The sequence below is a fragment of the Arachis hypogaea genome, chromosome 13 (assembly GCF_003086295.3).
Source record: "Arachis hypogaea cultivar Tifrunner chromosome 13, arahy.Tifrunner.gnm2.J5K5, whole genome shotgun sequence".
Lineage (NCBI taxonomy): Eukaryota > Viridiplantae > Streptophyta > Magnoliopsida > Fabales > Fabaceae > Arachis > Arachis hypogaea.
Genome location: NC_092048.1, coordinates 22,441,900 through 22,463,008, shown reverse-complemented (window position 1 = coordinate 22,463,008; position 21,109 = coordinate 22,441,900). Strand labels below are relative to the sequence as shown.

The 21,109-nt window shown below is 35.4% G+C and overlaps 1 protein-coding gene across 1 annotated transcript; it reads left to right on the top strand.

The window, feature by feature from the left end:
• Positions 1 to 5,590: 5,590 nt before the first annotated feature.
• LOC140177488 (uncharacterized) lies at positions 5,591 to 7,211 on the top strand. Its single transcript, XM_072210601.1, has 3 exons — positions 5,591 to 5,665; positions 5,750 to 6,367; positions 6,819 to 7,211. The coding sequence occupies exons 1-3, from the start codon at positions 5,591 to 5,593 to the stop codon at positions 7,209 to 7,211; spliced, it is 1,086 nt and encodes a 361-aa protein (XP_072066702.1).
• Positions 7,212 to 21,109: the final 13,898 nt, after the last annotated feature.

Genomic DNA, 21,109 nt, shown 5'->3' with positions numbered 1-21,109 from the left:
TTTTTGGTTCATCATTTCTCTCATAGTAGCTGGCCTAACATTGAAGAATTCATGCCATTGTTCCGTCTTTATAATTCAAACTCCGTGGTTGAGTACTGTGCAAATTATTGAGTTAAGAAGGAAGCAAATGTAAAATTAGTTAACTTTTTATCCTTTTTCTTTAACATAACATTATGTGATTATCATCTAAAGTTTAAAATTAGTTTGCAAACTACATACAAGTGATACAACTACAAAAGCCCAAGGTATAATAAGAAATTTATCTCATAATTAATGGATTTAACTAGTTATGTGTTACGTTTTTTACATTAGTTAGTAGCTAATTTTATTATATATTTAATATGATTGATTTTAAAATTATAGATAACATTTTTTATTTTAGAATAAATTATCATTTGTATCCATAAAAAATACAGATACTGACAAATATACCTATATAAAAATAAAACGACAATTATAACCACGGAAGATGGCTTTCGTGTGCTAAAAGTACCTAAATGTTCGTTACACAATTAGTCCGTTAGGGTATTCTTGGCACACGGAAGCTATATTTCATAGGTACAATAATTGTCGTTTTATTTTTATATAGATATATTTATCGCGTTTATATCTTTCATGAATACAAATGTTAATTTATTCTTTATTTTATATATGCGATAACTGAATTCTAATTAAGGTGCACAAGACAAGTCAGCAAACATAAAAAAGAAGAATATAGATCAAAGTATCAAACAATGTCAAAACAACTACTGATGATGATAACGACCTCATGAGTCGAACCTTAGCTACCATGTTGGCATTTTTTGTCTTGGATTTATGTGGAAATGTAATAGAATTATTTTGACACTCAAAATCTTTGTAGGCCGGATTAAAGTTTCCAGCCTCTATTGATTGATATAAGTCAAACTGCTTCAAGAATATGTATTGTGTTGGTCACTGATCATCGTCCATTTTCTATATTTTTGGTGTACAGTAACACCATGTTCTTTAGAAAAAAATGGCAGTGGGATACTGGGATATGTCTGGGTACCGGGGTATTCTAACGGGAAAAGAAGAAGGTGATTCTGAAATGAGTCGTCAATAATAATGAAAGTTTATTAACTTTCCCTGATTTCAAGGATTCCCATACCCCACTCGCAAATCGCAATGGCACTTTACGCTTCTTTTTCTGATAGTTAGTCGACTCCTTTAATCTTATTAGTTCTTCGTGTTTAATATATTTTATTAAAAATCTAAAATTTTAAAATATTTTTAAAAATTTAAAAATATATTTAAGTTTTTATTTTTTTTAAATATGAATATATTGATTTTTAAGTTTAATTTATTTAATTTTAAAAATTCTTATAAGTGTGTATTCGTATTAACCAGATTAGTAATAACAGAAATTATGTTTAATTTTTCTGTTAAATAGTGAAGATGAGGGATCGATTTATTCAAATTTTAAAAAAATCAAAAATTTAAATATATTTTTAAATTTTTAAAAATTTAAACATTTACAAATCAAAAAGTCAACAGTCTATTTATTATTTTGTCTAGATCTATTTAGTGATTAAAATATAATAAAAATATAAGTGAAAAAAGTGTAAGTACCGGTAAGCTAAGCCCTTCGTTGTTAAATGGAGGAAGCGGGCTAAGACAAGTAGACAATCAGATAAAGAAAGACAAAGGTAGAATTTTAATTTCAATTCGTTCATCACGTGAAAGGGGGCATGAAATATTTTTTTTGGTGACTAGGCCATAGGCATGAAATTTGAAAGAACAACGCGGGGTTTAGCCGAACAAAAAATGCTTATATTTAACGGGTTTTGTCATAGGATAATTCTACAATAAAGAGATATTTGTGTGAACAAAAAAATAAATAATTGTTTTTAAAATTTTATTAGGGTGATAATGAGAAATTTTGATAATGCGTATAATGAATTTTAAATTTAGTCTAATATATAGAAAAAAATTTAAATAATTATTTTAAAAAATTAATCATTTCAACCCTAATTTATTAATGGAATTTACTCAAATACTCTCTTTTTTCAATAATCTGCTATTCCATCTTCATCAATCATTTCATCTCTCCAGTATTAAAAGTTCCCTCATTGATCATCAAACAATCATCCACGTAGTTATTACAATAAAAATTTGTAAACACTTAAATATATAATATCAAGTTAATTTTTTCTTTTGTTTTTAAATATAATAACACTTTAAAGTTTAGAAACACTTAGTTAAGATAGATTTTATTTATGCTTTCATATTTATTTTTATTTTTATTTTTAATGTTTTTCATTTTAAAAATTTTATAAAAACAAAATTTTATTTTTTCACAAAATTCTAAAAATAAATTATTAAAAACTAAAAACTACAATCAATTACACCCTTAAAATCTTGATGGATGGGCCACACAAACCAAATTCAGTTGCCAATAGGGTCCACAGAACCATAACAGTAACACATTTATAGTTTGTACTTGCATAGTTGCACTTTGCTTGACATTTTAATACGAGGAATGTTAGAGCTAATAAAATTTGTGATATATAACTATTAATTAATTATTATCAATATTTTTAATGGTGTGAGATGATATTTAATGGTATAGAATTATTTATTTTTTTATGGTTAAGTGCTGATCAAATTTCAATAAAAATGCTGGCCCCTAAATTTTCTTTTTTAATATTGAAGAATTTAAATATGTTCAGTTGGATTGGAGAAACACACGGTGTCCCCTACGAAGCTACGACAACGAGTCTTAATGGTTAAGTCTAAGAGAGTTCATTAATTCTACAATATAATGATAACGCTAAATGGGCATATGGCAGAATTCGAGTTAAGTCTCAATGTAGTCCCTGAAGTTGCACTCGAGTTTCATAGTAGTCCCTGAACTTAAAAGTTTCCCAAATTCATCCCCAAACTTGCACTCTGGAACTCAAACTTGTCCTTCTAAAAATTTCTGGCCACCTGGTGCAACCGAAAAGCTGAGTTGGCAAGCTTTGTGACACGTAGGCATTACAAAAACGATGCCGTTTTGGCTGTGGCGCCAAAATGACATGAAACGACGTCGTTTCACGCTGAATACGTCCCTCCCTCAACGTTACAATAACGTATTGTCTCCCTCCTCTCAAAACACAAAACAAACACAACACAGAGTGAGGTTTCTTCTTCTCTGATACAGTCACCAATGGCACATGTGCGATTGCATTAACCGCACCGATTTCAGTGGAAGACTTAGGCTCTGGAGCATCGCTGTTGTCATCTCCTTCATACACAAAGTTGGGAAGGCTAGTTTCTCTGAAACAGGTAAGCAAAAAATGAAAAAATTATGTGATTTCTCTGTTTTTTGATATTGTTGTTAATCTAATATTCACAAAAGTTTAGGCCATTTTTTTCGATTGTAATATGTGGGTATGAACGCCTCTGTTTTGTGCTCTGTGCTAGGGTTTGATTAGAACTGGATTTCTTAGTGGTTTGGCCAACAAAATTATAGACTGGGAGTGTTTCTTGTGTTTTGATGATATGAAAATTTGTTCTTTATGTGTTAGGGTTTACTGCAGTTAGTTGTGAAGTTTTCAAATTGTTAATGTGTTTCAGAACAATGACTCTGATCAATGAATTTTTTAAACAGAATTTTCATGATCACACTAAAACTAAAGATCTTTTGAGATTTGAAATTTTTTATAGCTCAACAATGGCTTGTACCTCATTCGAGATATCCATATTAATCTTCTTAAACGAACTTAATGTGTCATGATAATAGATTCTGAAATTGACTGATTTACCTAACTCATTTTCTTTATATTGGGTTGGTTTAGTTAAACTGAATGTAATATGTCGTTGATGTCTTGCATACATATGGTACAATAAAATTACATTTAGATTTTTGTGTGTTAACTTTAATTATAAAGTAAGTTTTACAATTGCTAATCAAGTTAACTTAGCTATTGAAATAGTCAAGCTATTTGATGAATTTCGTTTGGACTAGTGGATTAGTTGTTGGAAAGGGAATGTAAATTTTAATGGTTTGATCCATCAAAATTGAAGTGAGTGTCTAGAGAACTGCTATCCTTAATTACATCAAAATAATGTTCTTGATTTAACACTTTCTCAGCACAGCTGGATTTGATTTCTTGATGTGACATCAATAATGTTTATTCCTTTCTTATTAGTGGACAATAATTGATTATTCTATCCTTTCACTTTTCCAATCTATTACTAGCAGTGATGTCTGGTTTCAAATAATGGCTGTGATTAATGATTTTTTTTTTAAAATGGCAGATGGGTGATCTGTTAATTACCATTATATTTCACTATGGAGGGTCATTTATCACAGAGGCTGATGGAAGTATGTCTTACAACGGTGGAGAGATTTGTGAATTGCCGGACATTGATACAGATACACTGGATTTATTTTTCGTCCGAGACTATCACAAGAAAATTGGGTATGGCAAGGTTAGCCAAACTTGGTGGCTGGTGCCTAATAGGCCTTTGCAAACTGGTTTAAGAGCAATAGCAAATGATAAGGAGCTCATGGAGATGTGTTACTTGGCACAGCAAAACAAGGGGGTTATTCATGTGTACTACGAACATGGAGTATATGAACCTGTGTATATTGAGGAAGCAGAACCAGTGGCATCTAAAGGCAAGGAGCTGATGCTGATACCAACCATTTTTCTCACCCCAAAACCCACCACCAAGACCACAACAGAACCAATTCCCACCACAACACCATGCACTCCAAGTTCTAAGCCAAAAAAGCCAATTGATATATCAAAACCAAAGGAGCCACCTGCTTCAGTTTCTGCTGGTAACCAAAACATACCAGAAAAAATTTTCCTCCAACCCACTGCAAGTCTTGGACCTAAGCCCAATCCACTACCAAAAATAATGGCCCAACCCAGTAAAATCAAGCCCAAAATCCCACAAAAAAAATGGCACAACCCACTGCAATTCCTAAACCTTGGTCCAAAGAAAAAAAAATCAAGAAGGCTAAACCAAAGAGAAGCTGTAAGAATGTAAAAATAGCAGCAGCATGTGGAAGGAGGCCACTGACAAGAGCTGATGCTACTGGAAATATTGCAAGAACAATTCGTAAGGAAAAAGAGGCCAAAACAGCCTATGTTGCTTTGTCTAGTTCAAAAGAATCCTCAGATAGCCATGACAGTGATGATAGTGTAGAGGATGAACCATATAGGCCTGGTGGTGATGAGGTGTCCAATAAAGAAGAGTTGCCTCTAGATAGATCAGCAGCAAAGACTAATGTGAAACTAAGAAGTATGACAGACAAGAAACTTACAAAAGGAAAGAAGGCTGTTATGGTTGAAGATGATGGTCTTGTTTGTGCATACTCAGATTCTGAGGATGATGAAATCATTTTTGGACCGATTTCTAAGTTTGGATCATCAGTTGCTCCTTATCATGATGTGCAGGATGATGCTTATAATGATTCTGATGGTGGAAACTCATGGCACTCGGAAGAAATGAAGACTCCTCCGAACTCTAAGGATGAGTTGGAGGAAGTTGATTCAGATTACGTATTTCCTGCGTTTAGAGAAGGAGGGAGGTTTGGAGAGCTTAGGCTGGAGGAATGACATTCACTACAAAAATGGAATTCAAAGAGGCTGTGCGTGAATACTGTATACAAGAGGGTAGAAGGATTTGGTTTAAGAAGAACAATAACGTGAGGATGAGAGCTGTGTGTAAGGATGAGAGCTATGGATGACTTGTGTATGCTTCTAATAATACTGAGAAAAATTGCTGGCAGATCAAGACATTTATGGATGACCACACCTGTGCAAGAGAGACAAAAAACAGACTAGCTAATAGGAAGTGGCTAGCCTGCAAATTGGTGAAGAAGCTAAGAAAATATCTAAATCTGAGACACTCCGAGGCTGCACAATATTTTAAGACTAAATGTGATTTGGATCTAAACAAGTCTTCACTGACCAGGGCCTTAGGAGATGCTAGATCTGTTGTGTACGGTGATGCAGCTGCCCAATATGACATGGTGAGGGATTATGGGCTGACACTACTGAAAAGCAATCCAGGCTCTACTGTCACAATTGGTGTTATACCTCAGCCCAACCCGGATGATGATCTAATATTTGAGAAGATATATGTTTGTTTCGAGGGATGTAAAAAAGGATTTCTGGCTGGTTGCAGACCCCTCATAGGCTTGGATGGAGCTTTTCTGAAGACTAGGCATGGTGGTCAGATCCTATCTGCTATTGGCCAAGATGCAAACAACCATATATATGTGATTGCCTATGCAATTGTCCCTGTTGAGAACACTGAAAACTGGAGATGGTTCTTGGAATTACTTCATCAAGACTTGGGAGATTATAAGAAGAACATGCTTTGTTTTATCTCAGATATGCAGAAGGTATGCAATATTTGTTGTCTTTATTGATTGTTAATTTATTGTTACTTAGTTGTTACTTATTTGTTTATCTGTTTTTACTTATTAAGTGTGAATCTATTGTTACTTATTAGTTGTTAGCTATTGGGTGTGCTTCAACATGTTGTTTATAAACTGGGCTGTTGTTTATACATGCTGAATTATTCCTGGGCTGATAACATGTTGCATAATATTATGTTTGTATGTAACAGGGACTAGTCTGATGTCACTTACATAAGTGCAGGGACTAGTTTGATGTCACTTACATAAGTTTAAGGACTAGTATGATATCACTTATACAAGTGTAGGGACTAACTTGGTGCTCAAAAACAAGTATTTGACACCCTTTTTTTACCTGAAACAGGGCCTTATAAATGCAGTTAAGGAGGTTTTTCCAGATGTTCATTACAGATTCTGTGTTTGGCATCTGTGAAAGAACTTCAATAAGCAATGGAAGGATCTCCAACTTAGAGGGCTACTATGGGATTGTGCAAGGTGTACTAGCCAAGATGGCTTCCTTGAGATCATTAAAAAGATTGAAAGAGTTAATAAGGAAGCCTGGGAGTATTTGAACAAGTGGCCTAGAGACTCTTGGAGCTGGGCATTCTTCAGTAATGCACCTAAAATAGACAACATCTGCAACAATGCCTGTGAAGTCTTCAACTCCAGGATCAAAGATGCTAGAGCTAAGCCTATTATCACACTCTTGGAAGAAGTCAGAATGTATGCAATGAGGTCGATAGCTAGGAACAAGGTGAAGTTGAATTCGAACACTGGAGTTTTACCTCTTATACAGCGCAGCAGGTTAGAAAAGATACGGAAGGAATAAAAAAGTTGGGTCCCGATGTGGTCTGGTGACGCAGATTATGAGAAGTTCGAAGTTCATGGCTGGCCGACCAACTTGGTTGTGGACTTGGGAAAGAGGCTCTGCACATGTGATTTTTGGCAACTGAGTGGTAATGTTATTTAAATTCATTGTTTTAGTCTTATTATCATTATCAGCCTTTGTTGTAGGCTTACTGTTGTTGTCTTCATTGTTGTGTGAATGCTGTTTAGGGATTCCATGTGTGCATGCGTGTGTTGCACTGGCAAGGGTTGGTAAGAGACCAGAGGAGTTTTGTCATCAGTGGTTGACCATGGAAGCATATAATAACACATATGCCTTTCATATCAATCCAATTACAGGTCAAGCACTATGGAAAAAGTCACCATATAACAGACCACAAGCACCAAAATTTAGAAACAAGCCAGGACCACTTAAGAAAAAAAAAGAAGAAAAGATGCAGATGAGGAGCCAAGTGGGAGTAAGAAGTTGAAGACCAAGATGAAAAGAATTTATAAAAAAGGTTGATGTCGTTGTTGTGGTGAAGCAGGACACACCAAAAGGAACTGTCCAAAGAGAGCTGCTGCTGAAGAGGCTGCTACAGCAGTAGAGGCTTCTGCTGCAGAGGTTGTCGCTGCACAACCCACTGCTAGTCTGCTGCTAATGGTGTTGAAGGTTAGGCCAACTCTGCTGCCCCTGTCCCACAAGCCCCAACTGAAATCAATCTTGACCAAAGTGAACCACCCTTGGAAGCAACTGATGACTCTCAACAGGTTCACAAACTTAGATGACTTTTAATTTATTATATTCACATCCTTAACTAGTTTATTAACTATCTTACATGTTTTCGCTGATAGGTTTTACCCTCACCGGTTAGGTCACCAAAGCTCCCTCTAAAAAGAAAGTTAGCCAAGCATCATAAAAAAAACAGCTTCAGGGAGTAGCAATCCACCAGCAACCACCCCACCTGCTGCTACCCCACCAGGAAGCAGTCATATATCAAGGAATTCCCCACCTAACCCTATGCAAGGTGCAACACAGGGGACTGCTACAAGGCTTGCAAACTTCATGAAGTTTGTGCCCAACCCTGGATTCAAGGCACCCAGACACAAAAAATGAAGATTAGAATGATTATGTTTAGGGACACATGCTATTTTTGTGTATCTATTTTGCTGAAGTTGTTTACCATGTATGCTTTCTTAAACGTTATCCTAGTGTTGTGGATTTTAGTATTTGAATTTTATCAGGTCAATATGTTAACAACTTTGATATACTTGGTGTTTTGGCTCTATAATGCCTTTTTTGAATGAAACATTACCAATATGAATTATGACTTTATTGAATTGAGTTTTGTCAGTTTTTTTGTTATATTTTGTCCTCTGTTACAGACTTAAGAGTAATTCAAATCATGTCCATTTCCATTTCATTGAACAAAAGTGCAGGAACAGAGATCAAACACTTTAATTTGCATTTCTTTCAAACAAATGGACAGGAACAAGTACATGAACAACATATGCATATACCATGTATGTCATTTGTTTTTTGCTAGATACAGTTGACCCTGTTGTCTATCCAACTTTAATATAAGAACACCAACTACAATCAGCAGCACGAACACAAACATCAAAATCTCCCCCATTTTTAGAACCCTAATTTCAGCCTCTAATTTACCAAATTTCCAAGCAATCTTCATCTTCCATTCTTCATCATCAACTGAATGTCTTGTTCTATCATCACATGCTATGACATCTTCTTCCAAAACTTTATCAACCCACAAAAATAATCTACACCATTTCTTACCCACAGTCTGCACAGCCAAGAAAATTGAATCAACAAAATTTATATCCATAAATACAGCAATCAACAACAATAGTACTTACATTGTAGTTTGGGAAACCCAGGAACGGTCTCCCTGGATTTGAATCCGTCCCTGACCACCGCATCACTGGTCTCGACTCGCAGGCACACCATTCTGGCAAACGAGCTTCTCTGTTTCTGTTCATTCTCCTCATGATGCTTCCAAATGATCGTGGATTGTTCGAGCTCCCAACTGCATTGCTCGCGCTTGCCATAACCTTCGGGCTTCAAGGATGGAGAAGACAAGAACACAGAACCAAAGAGAAGAGAACAGAGTGAGTACTGTGGCCTTCAAATTTGGGGATTAGGGTTTTAACTTCAATTGAGCGACCAAATTGATTCGAGAGAGTTTACTTTGCCACATCAGCTAGCCGTTATAACGCTCACGTGTCATGAAGGCTGCCAGCTCTGCTTTCCGGTTGCGCCAGGTGGCCAGAAATTGCCGGAAGGACAAGTTTGAGTCCCAGAGTGCAAGTTCGGGGATGAATTTGGGGAACTTTTAGGTTCAGGGACTACTATGAGGCTCGAGTGCAACTTCAGGAACTACATTGAGGCTTAACTCGGCAGAATTCATCGTGTTATGTATATAAGTTTTGTTTATAAACAACTTTAACCAAGTTAATTCTATTTTAACAAAATTTATTTATACAATATGCACATAAAATTACGATATTTTTTTTTCATGTTTCTTCTTTTTTTGTTTTTGTTATTTTTTTATTTTTGTATCTTACATTTTTCCTTCTTTTTTTTTTGTGTTTTTCTTCTTTTTCGTATGTTTCATCATTTTTATTATTTTATTTATTACTGCTATTGTTGCTGCATTTTTTCTCATCTGTTTTTTATTAATTTTGTAATATTATATATTTTTTTGTTTGATTATTTTTTCAAAAAAAAATTATGAAAAAATAAAATAAAAAGATAAAGAAGAAAAAGTAGTAGAAGATAAGGAGAAGAAAGAGAAAGAGTTTTCAATTATGCAAAACTTATCAGAAATAAAAATACACTGAAGTTTCTTAACAATAACATATAAATTTCTTAGTTTTTACACCGAAATTTTGCTATAAATGCACTAAAATATTTTTTTAATACATTTTTTCTTCTTTTTTTTATTTCTTTCTTTTAATTAAATGAATTTAGGTTCATCTTCTTTCAAATAATTTTATAGCATTATGTATTTCTTTTTTTCTTTATTTGATTTTTTTATCCTTGTTAAAAGAGTAAAATAAGAAGAAATTTGAGAAGGTAACACAAGAAGAAAAAGATGAATAAGAAAATAAAAAGATGATGATGATGATGATGATAAAAAAGAAGGAGAAGAAGCAACAAAAGATGAGGAGGAGGAAGAGAGAGAGTTTTATATTATGCAGAACTTATCAAAACATAAATACCCCGAAATTTCTTAACAATAACACAAATATCTTAGTTTTTATATTGAAATTTTGCTACAAATACACACAAATGTTTTCTTTAATGTTGCATTTTTTCTTCTTTTTTCTCTTATTTCTTTCTTTCTTTTAGTTGAATGAATGTAGATTCATCATCTTTCTAGTAATTTTGCAATATTATATATTTCATCTTTTTCTTTGTTTGATTTTTTTTATTCTTATTAAGAGAGTAAAATAAGAAAAAGATGATAATGATGAAGAAGGAGGAGGAAGAGGAGTTTTGAGTTAGGGAGAATTCATCAGAAAATAACACTGAAATTTTTTAACCGTTACACAGAAGATTCTCGATTTTGACACTGAAAATTTTTAATTGTGACACAAGGTTTTAAGAAGGTTATCATTAAGTAATTTCGACGCATTAAGGGACAAGGGTTATCATTACGTAATTTTGGTGCATTATTCTAGATTTAATTTCGGTGCATTTTGGATCTAAATAAGGTGCACTTTTGGTATGATCTTGTTTTCAAAATGCACCTCAATTAACCCTGAAATTAGAATAAAAAATAAAAATACACCAAAATTTCTTAACAATAACGCATAAATTTCTTAATTTTTACATAGAAATTTTGCTATAAATGTACAAAAATATTTTCTTTAATGCAGCATTTTTTTTCTTTTTTTCTTTATTTATTTCTTTCTTTTAGTTGAATGAATGTAGGTTCATTCATCATCTTTTAAGTAATTTTGCAACATTATATATTTCTTCTTTTTTTTTTTAATTCTTATTAAGAGAGTAAAATAAGAAGAAAAAGATGAATTAGAAAAAAAAAGATGATGATGACGATGAAAAAGAAGAAGAAGCAACAAAAGATGAGGAGGAGAAAGAAGAAGAGTTTTGAATTATGCAGAACTTATAAGAATAAAAATACAATGAAATTTCTTAACAATAACATATAAATTTCTTAGTTTTCACACCGAAATTTTGCTACAAACCTCAATTAACTCAAAAATGCACCAAAATTACCTAATGATTACGACACACAAACTCAGTTTGAAAATAATACACAAAGATAAGTCAATTATTAACAAAAATACATCCAAATCAATTTTGGATCAGACAACATCATCAATATGGCAAAAATTCTACGATAACGATAACGATAACAATAACGACGATAATGATAACGTTGATACGTATAAGAAGAAGACAACAATGACTATAACGATGATGATCATGATGATGAAGATAATGGAAGAGAAGGAGAAAAAGGAAGGAGGAGAAAAAATTTCAATGAGAAAAAGAAGAAGAAAGAGGGGGAGGAGGAGGTGTTGGTGATGACAATAATGAAAGAAAAAAATAACCAAAAAGAAAAAAAATATGCGTACATGAGTCTAAATGACTTAATTGAACTTATTTAATTAAATAACATGTACGTAGATATTAATTCCAGCAGAATATATAAAACAGATAAAACGTTAACATAAAATATTATAAGTATAATTGTGTTGGAGTTCAATTTCTTTTAATAAAATATCAAAGATATAATTCTCATTTTGAGTATAAAAATTTTAAAATTGTTAATTATCTCGTTTATTAAAATACTTAAAAATGATAGGAATTGACGTTTGTGAGGAATATTATCTTCGATTAAATATTAAGAGTTAAGAATATTGAAATAATTTGATTCTGATAAAATTAACTATAAAAAAATTAAACTAACTTTATATTGATGAAAGATAAATTTTATTAGACAAAAATATCCGATAGTCAAATTTAAAATTAATTTCATTAATTTTTTTAAAAATTTTTAAATTATCATTTTCAACCTATTAATTACTCAACCCATCTCAATTCAACCCTTCAATCTCTCCCACTTCCATTGTTTAACATTCTAAAATTCTCTAAACAAAAATCAAATACTCCAAAATAGTAGTAGATATCATGTAATAAGACAAAATCTTCATTCACTGACGTTTCATTATTGTTTTTTATTTTAAACCATATGTTTTGTTTTAGCCATTCATAAAGTGATTAAAAACCACAAAAATTTTATGACAGACCATAACAATAATAATTGGATCTCTGCCAAAAACACCAACATCACATGGAAGAAGTCTCTTCTTTGTCAAAGACTGGTGGCAGATTTCCTGCATTAATGGTGTTAGAAACAAGAGGCTAAACTAGAGAAAGAATTTGTGTATTATTGAATATAATCAAGTTGTCTAAAATGATACAGTATAAAAGGATATTTATAGGTACTAAGAGAATCGTAATAATAAAGACGTAATATTCTATAATAAATATTAAGATATACTAATTAATTCTAATTGATCCTAATTATATTCTAACATCCTCCCTCAAACTCAAGTGATAACTTGAGTTTGAAACATATTTAAAACAACGAAATAAAAAATGCATAAACTAATAGAACGGATGCAGACGGAACTGCCGGAAGAAAGTGCAGACGGAACTGCCGCTATCGGAAGGAAGCGCAGATGGAACTGTTGCGGGTGCAGACGAAACTGCCGGAAGGAAGCGCAGATAAAACTGCTGCTGTCTGAAGGAATCGAAGATGGAACTGCCGCTGTCTGAAGGAAGCGCAGATAGAACTGCCGCTATCTGAAGGAAGTGCGTATGGAACTGACGCTGTCTGAAGGAAGTGCATATGGAACTGCCGGAAAGAAGCGCATATGAAACTGTCAGAAGGGAACGCAAACGAAACTGTCAAACGGGAAAGCAGACGGAACTGCAAGACGGGAAAGAAAACGAAACTGCCGGACGAAAAAGCAGACAGAATTGCCAGATGGAAACACAGACGGAACTACCACAAGAGTGGCCGAAAAACTGCTGAAAAGATGGCGAACTATCGGAAAAAAGCATTGACAAAAGAGAAGAAAAAATGGTACAAAAGAAAAATATGGTGATTTTCGACTTCAAACAACCTTCCAACCTTACGTCCAGTCCCGATGACTTGTCCCGTCCGACGATCCTGTACACAACAACCAGAGATAGAAAAAGTGTCATCAAAACCCAGATCAACAAGTTGACCAACAGAAATAAGATTAAAGTTTAAGTTGGGAATAAAATAAGTATCAGGAAGATTAAGAGTCGACTAGGAGATAGAACCCTTGTGTGTTGCGTGCAAGAGGGAACCATTAGCAGTATTGACAGAAGGTCCATTTGTAGTGGTCGACAGAGACGAGAAGAGATTACGCAATTGAGACATGTGATTAAAGCATCTCGAGTCAAAATACCATTTAGAATTACCTGGATGAGTCGAAAGAGCAGCAGGTGTATTACCAGAAAGAGAGAGAAAACGCTGAAGAAGAGACGTAATTTCAGATAGAGAGACAGGAGATGAGTTGAGAGGAGCAGAGGTGGTAGATTCAGGAGTAGCATCAACAGCAAAAGCAGGCGCAGGACGTGGTGGGCGAGTAGGATAGGTAGTAATCAAATGTCACGAGAGCTTGCAATAATGGCAGAACAGTTGTGAACAATAGTAGCTAATATGACTTTTCTGGTGGCATGTGCGACATTCAACAGAGGGACAGACAGAGAAGAGGTGCCCAAAATGGTTACAATTCCGACAGAATTTATCATTTCTGTGTGTGGTAGCAAAAACAGCTAACTTTTCCATAATAGCAGATACAAAGATCACGGAGAGGAGAGAAAAACTGCAACTTGGGAGCCGAAAATGAGAAAAAAGAGGGCAAAATCAGAAAGAGCTCACCAAAAAACCTTAGGGAGGGTCCCACAGTGTGCCACGTCAGCTGCCACGTCAGCAAGAGGGAACACGTGGCGCTGCGGGATTGGATGAGCAGGACACGTTAGGGCTGACGGGGCGGGGTGCCACGCGGGCAGAGGAACGGAACGGATTGGACACGCGGGTCAATCTCGGGTTGGGAAAGCAGCCGTGTGATACGTGGCAGAAGCGGAGCCGTTGATCTGGGGCGCTGATCCAACGGCGCTGGAGGCGTCTGGAAGGAGAACTGTTGAACGCGGACAGGCAACTTTGAGCGGCGCGTGGCGGCACGTCCGGCGATGATTCCGGTGGCGTTGGAAAGCCTGCAATAAGAAGAAGGGTGGCAGCGGTGACGAATCAAAGCAACGGGAAGGAGCCGAAAATGGAGGACAAAGTACTGCCGATGAAACAAGATAAAGGAGCTAGAAACCAATTGTTTCTGAAAAAAAAAGACAACCTAAACTCTTGATACCATGTTAAAAACAAGAGACTAAACTAGAGAAAGGATTTGTGTATTTTTTAGTGTAATCAAGTTGTTTGAAAATGATACAATATAAAAGGGTATGTATAAGTGCTAAGAGAATCGTAATAATAAAGATGTAATATTCTATCATAATTATTAAGATATACTAATTAATTCTAATTGATCCTAATTATATTCTAACAAATGGAAGGAGTCAAAGGGTAGAGAGACCCGTGGCGGCCATGGTTCTCTCCGCTGTCGCCCTCTTCTCTTCCCATTCTCCTTATTTTCCCCTTTGCTTTCATTCCCCTCGTCTCTTTCTCTCTTTTCTTTGCTTTGACACACACCGAGAGAGACCTCGTTGGATGGCCGTAGGCCGTAGCGGCCATGGTTCTCTCTGCCGTCGCCCTCTCCTCTTCTTCTTCTCCTTATTTTTCCTTTTGCTTTTGTTCCCCTCATCTCTTTCTCTCTCTTCTTTGCTATGACAGAGAGAAAGACCTCATTGGACGGCCGTAGTAGCCATGGTTCTCTTTGCCGTCGCCCTCTCCTCTTCACCTTCTTATTTTTTTCCTTTGCTTTCGTTTCCCTCGTCTTTTTCTCTCTTCTTTGCTATGACAGCGGTGACCCATTTTTTCAGTTCTTTCCCTTCTTCCTCTTCTTTTTATTTTTTTTTGTTTCTTCTCTTCTCTCTTAATGTGTTTTTTGTGTGTGTGGATTTAAGATTAAAGCAGATAGCTATGACGTGTTATTATTTCAGTATTCTTCAACGGATCTATTTTATTTTATCATAATATTTTGATTTCTTCAAGTCATATTTTATAATTTTATGTTATTATTGATTTTTTTTGCTTGTTAATGTTTCTTAACTTCGCCTATGTTACACTTGCAGTACATAGCTGGTCCCAAACCCGGATAAAGGAGGAGGATTGTGTTAGGTCTTCGACAACCAACATAAAAACTTAATCGAATCTTCATGACATGAATCAAAGACGTTATTGCGCTAAATCTAGGTCGTTGCCCGGAAGCAAAGCGCTGTATGGCTCGAGTACAATGTCAAATGAGCAAGAGCCGCTGCATCGGTATCCGGATGTAGTGTTAAATGAGCAAGGGTTCCCACGTTTTCATGAATGGACGAGGGTAAATAAGCTAGTTCACAAAGTAAAAGGTAAAGGTCGGAGCGGCAGAAGGTTGAGATTTGGGACATGGAACATAGGCACTCTAACAGGAAAATCCATGAAGGTGGTGGACACCATGACAAGGAGGAAGATTAACATTATGTGCCTACAGGAAACAAAATAGGTTGGTGCGAAGGCTAGGGAGTTGGATACTTCCAGATTCAAACTTTTGTATATAGAAAAGGTGAAGTATTATTGTAGATAAGCAGTGGAAGAAGGACGTAGTGGATGTCAAGAGCATAGTTGTAAAAACCGGACCGAACCGGCCGGTTCGACCGAAAAATCGATGAACCGGTCATCTGGTCGGTCCGGTTGGTCATTCTGATCGGATAAGGAATAAAATCGGAGAAAATCGATTTGAACCGTCCGGTTTTGACAAAAACCGAAGAACCGGCGGTTTTGTGTAACCGGCCGGTTCGGGAATTTTTTCCCCTTTTCCAAACGCGACGTCGTTTTGGATTTAAAAAAAAAAAAAAAAGAAAACACTCGAACTAACTCCCTTCCCCGTAACCCTAATCCCCTAAATGGGCAAACGGCAGTAACCCTCCTTCAAGTCTTTCTCACCTCATCTGCTCATCACACCGTAGTTGAAGAAAACCTCACCTCACATCAACTCACCGCTGGCCTGTCGTCTTCTTCATCTCGCCGGAGATGGTGCGCCTCCAATGACATCTCAACCTCACCTCACCGTCGCGTTTTGGGTCGCAAGCCGTCCCCTTCATCGCGGCTCCTTGTTTCGCGGCTCCACGTCGTCGTCGTCGCCGTCATCGTGTCCTCTCCATCTTCTGCGTCCTCTCTCGGACTATCGGACAGGTTGGTGGTCTCCTCATTGCTCATTCTTCACTTCTCTGCGTTCTGCATTATCTCTGATTTTTTAATTATTCTATTTATGATATATTTGTTAATTCTTGATCATGAAATTCTGTTTATTGGTGTTATATTTATGTTATATTTTTAGTTACTTTATTGTCTTGTTTCCCTGATATTTGTTTATGGTAATATTTTAAGTATTTCTGAATCTTCTGCCATTGCAGTTTGTGCTTGTTTCGTTGGCTGGGTGGGGCGCATTCATCTATGGGAATTACAAGTTCTTCACTAGAGGCAAGGGCAACAAAGAAGTAGTACATAATTTTACCTTCATTGGAAGTCCGAATTCAATTTTGTGGCTACTTCTTACACTCTGAATTTGCGTGGCAATTTATCTTCTTCTCATGATTTTACTTGATAAAGTTTCTATGGTTGCTTGTTACATTTAATTCTACAAAAACTTAAAGAGAAATTATTTATCCTTCTAATTTATAAACAAAGAAACTAACGAGTGCTTTTTATGTTCTCACTATTTAGAAATCAGGAGAATATTTAGGAAGATGTTCAGGAAGATATATCATTACTGAATTGTAATTGGCATGGTTTCTAAGTTTGGGTTCTCTTTCTTCAATTCATGAAATTACCAACCTAGTTTATGAGGTTCCGAATTTCAGTTAGATATGCTAAATGTGACTGGCATGATTAGGCTAAATGCATATTCTAGCATTCATATATCATTCACAAATTTTATTTTCGGATTTTCTGTGCATCATATCAACTTGCTTAGGACTCATCTTGTCATGTCTTGCTGCAGAAAGTTGAAGCACCAAACAAGGCTTGAGGTTGTTACTCCATAGAAGCGATATACCAGTTGCTTAATAAGTTGCCCTACTTAGATTTAGTTATAGGTATTGTGTTATTTACCGTTATGGTATTTCTATTACCATGCAAATTATCATCAAAGTTTTTAGCATTTTGTAGATTAGAAGCTTGGCTGCTGGGTTTGAATTTTAACTTTAATTAAACTCTTTCATAACATTATATTCATCAACCATATTGTATGCCCTTTGGTACATACTGATACATATGAGACGGATTCTTGTAAGTTGAAAATGATCTACCTTTGATATTATTTGTGATACACAACTAAACATATGCATTAACACTAGAATATGTTTAAATAAACATTTTATTATAATGAAAAAAGGGAAGTTATTTTTATATTTTTTTATTTATATAGAACCGGTTTTATCGGTTCAACCAGTAATTTATTGGTTGAACCGGTAAACCAGTGAACCAGTAACATGACCGGTTTGATCACCGGTTCGGTTCTTACAACTATGGTCAAGAGGATGGGAGATCGGATTATCTCTATCAAACTTCTGGTGGAGGGAGGTGCTTTTCATGTGATTAGCGCCTATGCACCGCAAGTGGGTTCGGACGAACAACACAAGATAAGGTTTTGGGAGGATTTAGAGAGTTTGGTCCAAGACATACCCTCAGGAGATAATATTTTCTTAGGAGGAGATTTAAATGGCCATGTTGGAAGAGAAGTGACTGTGTATGGAAGTATTCACGGAGGCCATAGTTTCGGGGTGATTAATGCCGAAGGTAAAACTATTTTGGACTTTTTCTCAACCTTTGACCTTTTCATCTCAAATACATGTTTTAAAAAGAGAGGCGAACATCTTATAACCTATAAGAGTGACATGACAAGCTCTCAAATTAACTTCTTCTTGTTGAGGAGAGTCGACCAGAAATTTTGCATTAATTATAAAATTATCCCGGGAGAGAGTTTAACAACACAATATAGGATACTCGTCATGAATTTTCGTGTTGAGGAAAAGTTGAGGAAAAGACATCATACGAAGAACCCAAGGACGAGGTGGTGGCGGATGAAAGGTGAGGAACAAAGAAGCTTCCTAAGACGGGTAGGAGAAGAGGCAAAGTGGGATGGGAATGGAAGCACAGAAGAGATGTGGAGGGAGATGGCAAAAGTTATTAGAAGAACAGCAAAAGAAAGTTTTGGTGAATCTAAAGGGATAGGACCAAGAGACAAGGAGTCTTGATAGTGGAACGCGAGTGTACAAGAAAAGATAAAGATAAAAAGAGAGTGCTTTAAAGAGTTGTCTTTATTCCTCAATGCAGATAATTGGAAAAAATATAAGGCGACTAAGAAAGAGACAAAAGTGGCTGTAAGTGAAGAAAGAACAAGAGCATATGAGGGTCTCTACCAGTCTTTGGGCACGAAAGAAGGAGAAAAAGGTATATATAGAATCGCAAAAAGCTGTGAAAGAAGAACGAGAGATTTGGATCAGGTTAAGTGCATAAAGGATAAGGATGGAGAGGTGCTGGCTCAAGAGGAAAAGATTAATAAAAGGTGGAAGAGCTACTTCTACGAGTTATTTAATGAAGGACATAAGACTCTTCCGGGCCTTGGTCGGTTATGCACAAGGGAAGAAGATCAAAACTTTGATTACTATCGAAGGATTCGAGACTTCAAAGTAAAAGAGGCTCTGAAACAGATGAAAAATGGCAGGACAGTAGGACCTGATAATATCCCGATTGAGGTTTGGAAGGGCCTTGGAGGAAAAAGCATCAATTGGTTAACCAAACTTTTTAATGAGATTTTAAGGTTAAAGAAGATGCCTGATGAGTGGAGAAAGAGCACCTTGGTACCTATCTATAAGAATAAGGGGATATACAAAATTGCGAAAACTATAGAGGGATCAAGCTCATGAGCCATACCATGAAGTTATAGGAAAGGGTGATAGAACGAAAGTTGAGAAAAGATACACAAGTAACAGAGAATCAAGTTAGATTTATGCCAGGCAGATCCACCGCCGAAGCGATATACCTATTAAGAAGGATAATGGAGAGGTATTGTAGTAATAAAAGGGATCTACATATGGTGTTTATTGATTTGGAAAAAACGTACGATAGGGTGCCAAGGAAGGTCTTATGGAAGATTTTAGAAAAGAAAAGAGTAAGGTTCGCATATATTCGTGCAATCAAAGACATGTATGATAAGGCCACAACTAGTGTGAAGATTCAAGGTGGTATGATAGAGGAATTTCCTATTGGTATAGGATTACACCAAGGATCATCCTTAAGTCCATACCTTTTCACATTAGTCTTGGAAGTACTCATAGAGCACGTCCAAGAGCCTGTGCCATGGTGCATGCTTTTTGCCGACAATATCGTCTTTATGGGAGAGTCAAGAGAAGACCTAAATAAGAAGTTGGAGTTATGGAGAGAAGCTCTAGAAGTGTATGGTCTGCGCATAAGTCGTAGCAAGACGAAATATATGGAATGTAAGTTTGGTCTGAGAAGGAAAAACCCTAATATAGAGGCGAAGATTGGAGAAAACATCCTACGAAAAGTTAAAAGTTTTAAGTATCTTGGGTGCATCATACAGGATAATGGAGAGATTGAATAAGATGTAAATCATAGGATCCAAGCAGGTTGATCAAAATGGCGGAGTGCATCTGGTTTTATATGTGAGAAAAAAGTGCCTTTAAAACTTAAAGGTAAATTCTATCGCACTGCTATAAGACTGGCTATACTTTATGGTACGGAGTGTTGGGCGGCCAAAGTGGAGCACGAACATAAGCTAAGTGTGGCAGAGATGAAGATGTTGAGATGGATGAGTGGTCATACGCGATTGGATAAAATAAAGAACAAAGATATAAGGGAGAGAGTTGGAGTAGCACCCATTGTGGAAAAAATGGTAGAATCGTGTCTCAGGTGGTTTGGACATGTGAGAAGAAGACCGACAGAACACCCAGTCAGGAGGATGGATGAGATAGAAGATGGACAATGGGTGAAAGGCAGAGGAAAACCTAAGAAAACCATCCATAAGGTGGTCAAACGAGATCTACATGTAGACGGTCTCTCTGTAGATATAATACATGATAGAGCTCAATAATGTCATTTAATTCATGTAGCTAACCCCACCTAGTGAGACAAGATTTTGTTGTTGTTGTTGTTGTTAATGTTTTTTATTTCTTGAAAAATAAAAATTTCTTTTTTATTTTCTAAAAAGAAAGAACTTGACAATTTTAATTTTTTAATATATTCTCTTTCTTTTATTAAAATTAAAATCAAGAGATTAAAGATGATAGTACAGAATAATTTTAGTATTTAATATATTTTTTAATAAAATTAATATAAATTTAATTATTAGATATTTTTATCAGATATAATTTATCTTTTATAAATATAAAGTTAGTTTAATTTTTTTATAATTAATTTTGTGAACAATCAAATCTTTAATGGTTAAAAGTGTTAATTACTTTTTTTGTTTTTTACTAAGCATTATTTGAAAATGAAAGAGAGGGGACATAAGGTGGTGCAACGTGCCTTTTGAAAGGTGCAGAAACAAAGCAATATGAAATACGATCATAATCATATTATATTATTATCATAACCGGCCTACATGATTCATCGAACCACATTGAGATCCAAATTACAA